The 11,580-nt window shown below is 41.8% G+C and overlaps 1 protein-coding gene across 1 annotated transcript; it reads left to right on the top strand.

Annotated features, from left to right (window-relative positions):
* Positions 1-449: 449 nt before the first annotated feature.
* nmi (N-myc (and STAT) interactor) lies at positions 450-10,608 on the top strand. The gene is made up of 9 exons (XM_015966909.3): positions 450-578; positions 1,025-1,087; positions 2,867-3,025; positions 3,128-3,244; positions 4,435-4,603; positions 6,967-7,073; positions 8,495-8,681; positions 9,132-9,235; positions 9,922-10,608. The coding sequence occupies exons 2-9, from the start codon at positions 1,025-1,027 to the stop codon at positions 10,120-10,122; spliced, it is 1,107 nt and encodes a 368-aa protein (XP_015822395.3). The 5' UTR covers positions 450-578; the 3' UTR covers positions 10,123-10,608.
* Positions 10,609-11,580: the final 972 nt, after the last annotated feature.

Here is an 11,580-nt window from a genome sequence, read left to right as displayed (position 1 = left end):
TCTATTATTATATTTTTGTCATCTGTTTGTTTTATGTTGTATAAAGAAAGAGCACATCATCACGTCCGCCATGCGGCAAAGTCGCAGTCTGGTTTTGTCCAGATTTATTTTTAGATACCTAACTAATGACTGGCCTCCCAACAGGGTAGTGGCGAAAAAATCACCATCATAATTTACCATAATGTGACTTTCCATAATAACATTATAATTTACCATAATATGACTTTCAATATTTCGAGAAAAAGTATTACTACATTATTAGCTCCATGGCCCCGGTCCGCAGGGGACATGCTTTTTTTTCTGTCCTAAAGCAACGGCCTTTTTCCAAGGATCACTTTTATATCTATTTTAGGCCCTGTGTCCCTAATCACCGTTTCTTTTTCATTTGGCATCAGCTGGACTAGTTTTTCTACTTTTTTCTGCTATATCCATCCGCGCTGTATACTTCCGCCCCACGTCGGTCTTAACTTTCACTTTTGGTTTTGACATTTTACTGTAAACAAGAGTTCTTTTGGACTTTTCAAATCTTTGTTTCTTGTCACATCGGAAGTAATTAAACGAAAACAATAAACACCGAGGTAAGGTGGTTAGAGTAAAAGGGTTCACATTTAAGTTTTATTTTGGCCAGCTTTCTGTTTATTACTATGACGGGGGACTTTTACTTTTGTAATTCTTCTTTTGAAGTTTGGACTTTCGCACTCCAAAACAAATAGTTCATACAGCTCCGAGTCAGTTTCTCTTCGATTAACTGGCATTTATTAATGAATGTTCATCATAGAAATCAAATTGCATTCACTGCTGTCATGGCTTGAAACTGGACCTTTGTATAATGTTTTATAGTACATCAAAGATAAGCTGAATTGGATAATTGGGTTGCAACAAAGTTCTGAGTTCTTCTGTGGAAGTAGCCTCTACATTTTGACTCTAATCTCAACTCTACCTCCTTGCTTCATGTTTTTTTCCTCTGACAGTGAACTAGTGCTTTTTGTTACTAGTTGGTTGCAGTGACATTTGTGTTTTTCAGATGAGTACTGCTGTACAGGAGGACAACTACGAGGAGGCCCTTAAAGAGCTGAAGGCGCTCCGGGTGAGAAACTCCATCCTTCCATCTTTGGCCACTAATCCAGGGTCAGGTTGCAGGGGCAGTAGCATAAGCAGGGTGGCCCAGACATCCCTCTCCCCACTTGGGCCAGCTGTTCCGGGGGAATCCTAAGGCGTTCCCTGGCCAGCTGTGAGACATAGTCTCCAACGTGTCCCGGGTCTTCCTTAAGGTCTCTTCCCAGTTGGACGCGCCCATAAAACCTCACCAGGGAGACATCCAGGAGGCGTCAACTGGATGTCAGAGCTATGCCCAAAACATGGAAGCCTGCTTGTTCGTGTTAAAAAAAGAACGGCATTTAAAGGAGTTAGCGTTAACTAGCTACTAAAGTCAGGATGCACCCACTTTTTTCCAAACCGATACAATACCAGGGTCTGAGTACTTGCTGATAGCGATTACCGATACTTCTACCACACACACAAAAAATGCAATGAATTGGAATACAGGTTTAATTTTCTTCTCTGCTTTCAACAGGAAAATACTGTGAGGTAGATAAAAAACTAAAATAATTGTCAGCGCTGCAGTATCAGCTCACAAGAGACACGGCACCCCCACACTCAGTTATGGTAAACAGTAGTTTCGCCCCTCCTTCCTTTGTTTTGAAAGGAGAAAAACTGACAAACCCCGTAGTCAGCTGGATATGAAATATGGTTCAGTATAACCTTCCTCCCTAAGTGACGGAAACATTAGACTGTTTTTGGATTTTCTCACTGTAAAATTCTTACTACATTCTCGCTACTTTCATCCAAAGCTGAACCAGCTGCAGCTTGACAACAATCCTGCACAAATCGCGGCTGGGCGGTAGAGTCAAAATCTCCTATCGGTGGCTAAGTTTACATCACATGAACAGCAGTTATACGGTGAACCACTATGTGGTATGTTGAATAAAAACAACCCAGGGTGGGACTTCAGGGTCTAAGAGATGAACACAACAATCCCAGGGACACACTATAGAGTCCCGAGGAGAGTCTTTTGAGTCAGATGGTACGATCTCAGGCTCAGATTTCCATGGAAGAAATTCAGAATCTCAAGGAGGAAGTCTTTTGGAGGTTTTAGTCCTTGGGAAAAACCATCAGGGACCTAAAATGACTGAATATAAACTAGTTGAGCTGTGCTGAACACTCATCTGGCTTTACTGTCCAAGGAAAAGATCTCTAGCTCACTCCTAACATGAATGCTGCATGTACATCCAAGCTAATCTGAGACCTTGTTTTATTTGTTAGATCCATGACTGAGTATAATCAGACCTTTGTGGAGTTCAAAAATAGCATTCAGACTGGATGTGCTGTCTGCTGTTTGATGCATTAGAATAATAACAAAAAATTCACATCTGTTAAAGCTAATGCTAATATGACAACATTTTACTGTTGGCACTAAGGAGATGTCATCTGTTTTTAAAAATTAGTCCGTCCTTCGTGTGGCTCATCATTGTCCCAGTCCGTCCCTTACACTCACCCCCCAAACTATCCAGGTAGCGGTTAGCATTTTGGTTTCTCTTGTTTGGGTGGTTTTAATGTTGGAATGGTGCTCATTTGATGAAGTAATTGTTCTGAAAATCCACTCTGGTACTGGCAGAGGTTCAACAAGCAGTCTGGGAAATCGTGGTCACAGACACACTCATCACATTCTGGCTTGGTTTTTGAGAGCTCCAGAAGATACAGTCCAACCATTTCTGCTGTTTTTGATGAGGAACGAGTAATATAATATGTTCAGATGCTCCAAAAGGTTGATTATGCATGAAATAGACCCTAGAAAATTTGTCTTCAGGCTAAAGTAGAGAAAGCTGAAGATACAAAATCCAGGCTTCTGCTGGAAAAACTGGAAGAAGATGAAGCCAAGGGAAAGGCCCAACGGGAGATGATGGAACAGTTGAATAAGCAGAAACTTTGTGAGAAAGAATTCAAGCAGCAGAAGGACAAGCTGCAGGTAGGCAGGACATCGTTTGTCCACAGAACAGGAATTAAAAATACCATCTGCTGGGTGGACGAGGCATTAAATTCAACAACCTTTTTTTTCCCTCTTCTAAAGGATGAAATCGATCAGCTTTCCAGAAAAAAGCAGGATTTACAGGAAAAACTCAGGAAATGTCGGAAACAATTGGAGACAAAGAGAGCTGAATCTACCAAACTGAAAGAGAGATTCAAGGTAATTAAGCCTAACTCTGAACTCAACTTCTTGCACTCTGGTTCTTTTTAGCCACTGTCTAGCATGTTTTAGTTGTTTCTCCGTTCCAACACACCTGATTCTAATTTGGGGGATCATCAGGCTTCATAGCCTGGTGAATAGGGGATTCAACCATTGAATCAGATGTGTTGGAGCAGGGAAACCACTTGGGGCGCTCCAGGACCAGGACTGGAGACCGATGCTACTGGTTTCAGTCTGCAATCGAGACCTATTAGTGGCTTTAACCAGACCATTAACTCATTCTAATCCTGACTTGTTCCAATCTCTAATCCAGACCTTATCCAGGCATTAACTAAATATATGGCTGCCTCTGATCAACGCTCACAAACCAGTAGCATGTTTAGATTTTTTAGCTGCTTTAGCTGCTAACAGTCACCACAGAGAAGACAGGCAGGCAAACATAAAAAACGCTTTAAAGATGAAAAATCAGGAACTAACAGGAGGAAAAATACATGAACAGGGTTGAAGAGGATTTAAAGAGCGAGCTAACACAACAGTAGGATCGGAAAACCGATGAATGAATACTGAATGCTTAAACACTGAGGGATGTGGGAAGCTGACTGAAAAAGAAACAAACGGAACCAAAAACCCACATGCCATGACAGAGAAAGCCATTTTTGCTCCTGTAGCACATTAGAGCATTATCACCCATCCACCAGGTCCAGAGAGGAAATCTAGTCTGCAATTGTAGCGGTCGAAACATCAACTAGATCATCATTACTCAAGCAGGACTAGAGCTCAGGGGTGAATTCACCTACAGATGATACAGCTTTTGTGAGCAAACCTAATTTATCATTCCTGTCTAATTCATTAGGAGCGACTCTCAGATATGCTTCTCAGAGGCGAGAGCTGTTACTGCATTTAGTCTGAAAATGTGACTGCCTCTTTAGGCTCGGTGGTGCATGAGTCTCAACTAGAAAGAAGGTAAAGAAGGTTCTGTTGCCTTCACAACCAGTGAAGTGTCAGAATTCTGTAAATAAACTGAATGCTGAAACGTCCTTAAGTGAAAATAAGAAGAAGCAGGTCTGCAGAGCCCAAAGTTCCTCTTGATGTATAAATGTAATCCTTAATGTGAGTCCTCCAGAGGAGTGGGTTTCGTCTGCATCCATTAGGACCTGCACACTGAGAAACATTTCTGTTTTTCTGCTCAGATTTATGCTCCGATTCCACATACAGAGGTGAAGTTTCTGGCTCCTATGAAAGAGAAAGAATGCACTGATGAAATGAACCACTTGATCAGAGGAGTGTTTACCATCAGCCAGCAAGTTACTTTGCTTCTACAAGGAGGCCAGGCACTTCTCACCTTCGAAGAAGAGAAGGGTACGTAGAAGTTCATCAGTTGTTTCCTGACCTTTGTTGCTGTTAACTAGGTGCATGTGTGAGATTCCTGCAGTAGGCTCGGTTAAGGGTCCCGTCATTATGCTCTTAGACCATAGGCGTCATTTTAACCGGGGACGCCGGGGACATGTCCCCGGCAAAATTTGTGATTGGCAGCTGTGTCCCCCCCACTTTCAAAAACGCCTGCTGATGAGGATTTTTGTTTTACCAGCTCAGATCTTATCCAGGGGTCGGCAACCTATTCCCATCAAAGAGCCATTATTACCCGTTTCCCACAGTAATTCTGGATGGACCTTAATAAGCAGTGACTTAAGTGAAGCAGGCAGGTCGCGCTAGAAAATTTTGTTTAAAAAGACGTCATAAATGTTTTCCCCCGTCATTTTTATTTATAAAATATGAAGTAAAAACTCACAATTTAATTTTCATTCATTTGTCATTAATATGTAGTCTACACCCGTGCGTTAACCATCTTCCAGTAAACGCACAGCATCCAGCCCACCTCTCCAAATGCGTAAAATGTGCATCAGCCGCTAGTTAGGCGCACCATCAGCTGATCAGCCCAGACAAGAGCAGAGCAAATAGAGACAGAATAGAGGATAATTGTGTCTGGATGTGGATGGAGATTACATTTTACAGCAGCCTGATCATCATTTAAATACGTAAACCATCACCTGTCTTCTAGTCCACGCTATCAGCATATATTTTAATTGGTGTGTGTGTGTGTGTGTGTGTGTGTGTGTGTGTTTTCCACTTCAAACACTGGTCTAACCAACCAGACCAGCGTGTCCAGTAACATATTAATGTTACAATTAAACAGTTTCCCTTCATGTAGGCTAGGAACATTTCACCTGCCGTGGCCCGACCGCTTCTGCTCCACACGAACTTTGTGCGTGATCAAATGTCTCTACGCATCATGCGTCTCCATATTAGAGACGGGAACAAGCGCTGTTCAGCCAGTTTCATAATTTCATAAAAAGAACATTTTTCCAAGTGACACATCCCTCAGAGAGACCGGGTTTCCAGACCGCTTCAGTGGGAGGAAATCATCGCATGCACCGTGGTTCTGCACTGAGCTGCAAACCCATCAGATCTTCAGCTCACTGTCCACCGGGGGCGCTCCGAGCCGCGCTGAACACAGTGTCCAGTATAAAGCTCTGATGTTCTGATGGGAATATTTTACCTCCGCGATGTGCGTTAACGATTAAAATGTCAGCTCATCCATGTGCATCAGTGTGCGTCGGGGTAATTCTTTCAAACCAAGCAACATCCTTGAGTTCATCTGTCAAAATAAACAGTCAAATGGAAATATCTGTAACCTGCCGTTTAACTGTTTTGCCTTCTTGTGAAGATTGTTGCAAAGAGAAACAATTAAACTTGATTAACCCCAGAGCCACCCAGAGCGCATGTGGGAAGGTTCCTCCCACTGAAGCGAGTGTTTTCCAAACCCGGTCTCTCAGAGAGACTTGTCACTTAGAAAATGTTCCCTGATGATGAAATTTTGGCTGAATAGCGCTTGTTCCCGTCTCCAATGTGGCGACACATCCAGGAGCCGTCTGAGGAGAATCCCAGAATCTCACATCCTCTTCAGCTAATAAAGCGCCTATGATTACGCACAAGCGTGACGCGTCAACCCGGTCTCACAGTAAGACCGGGTTGGACCTGTTCAGGTTTACGCAGACAATCTTTACATTTAGAATTGGCATACAGATGTAAAATTAATGCAGTAAAATATAAAGCATTTTATTTAAATATCCATTCATTATTTTACAAACACAGAGAGCCGCATCAGATGGATGGAAGAGCCGCATGCGGCTCCAGAGCCGCCGACCCCTGTGCTAGCCTACTTTATTGTCCCCAGCAATTTTTAAACCCCACTCAAGTGTATGGTTATTGTCCCCAACAATTCTGGAAACAAACTGACGCCCTTGTCTTAGACCCATGTGGGTCTTCTGGATAGATCCATCCTAGAGCTCCTAGATCAGGGGTGTCTGATCCTGGTCCTAGCACCACCATCCAGTATGTTTTAGTTGTTTCTCTAATCCAACACAAGTGGTTCAACTGCTGAAGGAACTCTTCAGAAGTTCACTAACAGTGGATAGAAAGCTTCAGCTGAGCAGGACTGAGAAAGAGCAGCTTGCTTGGCTATCCTAGACCTAGAGCTTTTAGAAGAAAATAAGTTGACCAGTCCTGGAGTTCTTTCCAGCTCTTGGATTAATTTGTTTAGGTAATCCTTCAGCCACCTGTATGAAGGAGTAGCTCTCAGAGTGCTGTCAGTCAGAGACAGAGGTATCAGGGTAGCTGTTGTTCCTGGTGAAAACGAGTATGTGGTGTTTTTGGTCCTCCAGTGGCTTCTCAGATCCTGAAAATGGCCCACTGCCGGGTGACTTGTGAGGACTCCTCTCTGGATGTCAAACCTAAAAGAATCACCATGGAAACACCTGTGACGTTTGAGGTAACGTTTCAGATACTTCACAGCGACTTAAAGGAGTGGTTCGCTCATTTAATCAGTACATTTGCAGTGGTCTCTAGTAGGATTGAATGCCTCGTAAGTTATTCTCTTGGGGGGGGGGGGGGGGGGGTATACCGGTTCACCTTTTCTCAGATCTAAACATTTCCCACACCACAACTGAGCTTCAGACGGCAGGTGCAGGAGTCTCATTTCCTGACATTTGGACATCTCGCACCAGATTGGATAACAGCAACACGACTCTACCACTGACTTGCAATGTGGATATCTTGTCTCCACCAATAACACAAGCCTGAAGGAGTTCTGCTGTGTGGTGAAGTTGCTAATGCTAATAGTTAGCTTAAACTAGCCGAGATTTCCGCTGCTGATCTCTGGACGCAAAACCAACAACAAACTTCTTCGTCGTGATTCAAGATGGGTGAGTCCATAAATGTTAGGTGACAGTGTGACGTAGATGTGTCAGGATTTTCTAATCCTAAAATTTGATCGTCTATGTTCTATCAGAAGCTAATGCAGGAGATGGGTGTAGGAGACTATTTTCATGTTCAGCTTACAGGAAAATCCCAGAGGTACTGTTTATAATCAGAATTAATCATTAAAAATGGTTTTTCAGTTAACTCAACCTTTAAAATAAGGATTTAACAAAACTATATATATTCAAAAACTAATTTAATCTAAAATCAAATATGATTTATGTTGTTAACGCAGTAAATAAAAATGAAATAAAATCATAAAGTATCTATTTATTAAAGGAGACATACGGTATGCAAATGCCACCTTTTGAATCCTTTTGTGCTGCCGCTTGGTTCTCTACTGTCTATAAACACTCTAAACGTGAAAAAATCCATCCATTCGTTTTCTGTCAGAGATTGGTTTGGGGAATAGAATAGAATAGAATAGAATAGACTTTATTAATCCCACAGTGGGGAAATTCACCTGCTACAGCAGCACACACACTTAAAAAGGAAGAGGAAGATAATAAGATTACAGGTAACCACACAAAGGCAGTAAGCTATTATTTATTATTATTTATTATGTGCCTAAAACAAGCTGCTTCAAAAAGTTCTCATTTGTGACATTTGTAAATTGATAAAAAAAAATAAAAAGATCTTCATTTATATTTTTGCATGCATTCTTTGTTGACCGCATTTCTTCGTGCCTGCCTAAAACTTTTGCACACTATTTGAGGCGCTGGTAATCTGCACAAGATAAATACCCACAATCCTTCTGTCTGTAAAGAAGTTAGATTACAGCCCAGTTCCACTTTTAGGACAAATTCTGGGATTGAAAGCTGGAATGGGATTCTTGGGTGGGATGCTGGGTTGGGTTGCAGGTCAGGTGTGAGGATGGGGTGGGCTTCTCTTATTACCATCAGAACCTCATTTCTAATAGTGATTTGGATGTAGGTCCACCTTGATATGTCCAGGAAGGAGCTACAAGTTCTGGATGTCCCTCCTTCCATGCCAGAGGAGAGGATAAAGGACAGACTGGAGATGAGTTTTTCTAAAAGCAGCCGGGGTGGAGGAGAGGTGGAGAGTGTGGATTACGATGAGGAGAGCAGAAAGGGACGCGTGATATTTCTACATCCTGGAGGTACTTTTACCTACATACTTCTGCTGTTGCTGTAGGTCGTGGTTAACTTGGACAGGTTTTGTGTACGCATTTTTCATTCAGCAGAAAATCCGTTATATCAGGTTCTGCCTCGGTAACAGGCAGCTTTAATCTGCTTATTAGGTCAACGCTCTGACATGCTTTTTATCTGTTGCTGCTTCCTGATTCTGTTTGGTCTGGTGATGCTACAGCTGCAAAAATACTATTTCAAACCACTAGCTACCGGTGTGGCTAGCTTAGCCACTTGTTGCTGTGTTTAGAAAGTATTCAGGCCCCTCCAGTACTTTTCTAATAATTCACTAGCTACAGATCTGAAGGCCTTTGGCGACTTTAGGAGACACACATGAAAATATGGAATAATCTCATTTCAGTGTGTGTGTGTGTGTGTGTGTGTGTGTGTGTGTGTGTGTTATGACTAACACCTATCTGTAGTTGCTGTGGACCTGGCCATGAGAGGAGATTACATCGTTGATCTAGAACATGAAGAACACCTGAAGGTTGAACCAACATATAGATATGATCTGCAAAAGTTTCAGGTGAGGAAAGTTTATTAAAGAACAGCCAGTCCTTCACACACTAGTTCGATTAGGAGCACGTGTCCCAATGAGATCTAAGCCAGAGAACATCAGAATTCCTGCAAAACCTGAGACATAATATTAAAATCTGAAAACAATTTCAGATTGAACTGACGGTTGAACGTGTTAACATCAGTTATCATCTTGGTTCAGATCTGATGAGTCCTGCTCCTGATCTGCGGTAACACCTCCCTAACCCTCATGTTCTCAGTCAAGAGGAAACATGATAAATGACTCAGTGTCTTGCCCAGGGACAAAATGCCATTAATAAAATGTATCTGTGTTAGTTGTCCACCTGCTCATATTAATGAGCAGGTGACATTAATGTCATTCTGCTGTGTGGTCAAACGTCACTTTTCAGAGTGGCCTTTTATTGTGGCCAGTCTAAGGCACACCTGTGCAGATTCATGCTAATCAGCACCTTGGTATGCCACATCTGTGAGGTGGTATAGATGATCTCAGTGCTCACTGACACAGATTTGGACAGATTTGTGAACATTATTTGAGAGTCATGGGTCTTTAGTGTTTATAGTAAATGTTTCAGATCTCTGAGTTGAACTCATGAAAAATAAGAGCAAAAACAAAGTTTTGTGTTCATATTTTTGTACAGAGTACTTCTTAACTAAGATCTCATCTGTGTGTTCCAGACATTTTGTGGTTCTGTAAAACGAACCATCCTTCTGGACGTCATTGGGGGTAAAGAAGATGAGGAGGACCTGCAGGACCACCTTGAAATCCACTTTCAGAAGCCCAGCAACAGCGGTGGTGAGATTGAGTGCATTCGTTACATCTCCGAGGGCAAGACTCTCCAGGCTTTCTTCTCTGAGGACAAGATGGACGTGGAGTGAAATTGTCGTATCCTCAGTTTGAACGTTTATTACATCCTTCTGTAAAAAAAAAAAAACGGTTGATCATTAAAGCTATCTGATTGTTTGGCAAAAGTGGAGGGATTGTTAAGATGTTTGAGGTGGTTCTTGGTGGAGGAATTTTTGTTTTTCAATAATCAAAATCTATTGGAAATGTAAGTTTTTACACATTAACTTTGTGAGTTATTAAATCAAAGCTGCCTAGTTGTCTCTATAAACATATAATCAGTATCACACGCATCTAAACACCTAGAAAGTCCTGTCACTTCCTGACTGACTGTAGATGCCTAGGGACCATGTGGAGGGAACTGTCTCTGAGGCTTTTTGGAGATTTCCCACCAGAGCTCTGTCCTTTTCCACCACTGACCGTATGTGGTCAGCAGGATTCATCTGGCTGAGGGAGATGTCACTTATATGTAATGCTCTTAGTCTCTTTTCATGTTTATTAAATGCTTCTTGCTGAATTAATAAAATTGTGGATGTTTTAATGACTACAATTTTCCTGACAAGACTTGATGCTTAAAAGCAACCCTTTCCCCAGTGGGTTCAGATCAGAGGATTCTAAAGAACTGTCAATATTTTAACTTTAATACACTATAAAACAACTATTATATACAGGGAAAGCTGTGACAGTGTTATATTGAACTTAAAAAAACACTTGATGCTCCAAAATAAAGCCTTAAATTGCCTGGTTTATATCTTAAGTAGAGAGCAGTGGGTTTGATTCCACTCTGTTAGGATCAACTTTGCCCCCTTTTGAGTTTATAAAAGAACAGGTTTTAAAACACAAGAAAAAACGGGTGGGAACATAACTTTTTATGCTCACTAATTTTTCTTTTGAACATTTAGGTGTTTTACCTTTTAATTCTTAGGAACCTAAATGATCCCTTTAGGTGTTGGTGAGTGTTTGACTGGCCCTTAATTCACCATGTGGCCCTGTGATGGACTGAGCATCGGTCCCGGGTGTCCCCCACCTATTGACCAATGAATCCTGGAGAAGACTCAGCTCCTTCGGGCCCTAGGAAAAGATGGTCAGATAATGAATAAATGAACAATTTTGCAGTTAATCATAACTTGTGTGGCATTGTAAAGAAAGTTCATTGAAACCAGCCACGCCAAGGAATTGCATCCCAGGAACTCTATAACCCGCGCAGGGTGTAAGAAATAAAGAAACCCTTAACAAAGTACGCCCATTCGCTCATGAAGACAAATATGGTAGTTCCAATCTCCCAAGTTTATTTGCCAAAACATAAGAAAAAGATTTTCTTCATTTAAAAAGAGGCCAGTGCTCTCACACACACACAGCAGGTGTGGCAGTGATTAACTCTGCACTGCCACACATGATTTTACATTTTAAAACTGTACTGTCTGAATACCAAAGGCCTAAGCTAGGACAGGCATTACTAATTAGTCTTGGCTCCAAATCTGTACGCATAACAT

The sequence above is a fragment of the Nothobranchius furzeri genome, chromosome 6 (assembly GCF_043380555.1).
Source record: "Nothobranchius furzeri strain GRZ-AD chromosome 6, NfurGRZ-RIMD1, whole genome shotgun sequence".
Taxonomy (NCBI): Eukaryota; Metazoa; Chordata; class Actinopteri; order Cyprinodontiformes; family Nothobranchiidae; genus Nothobranchius; species Nothobranchius furzeri.
This window is presented reverse-complemented; position numbering and strand designations above follow the sequence as displayed.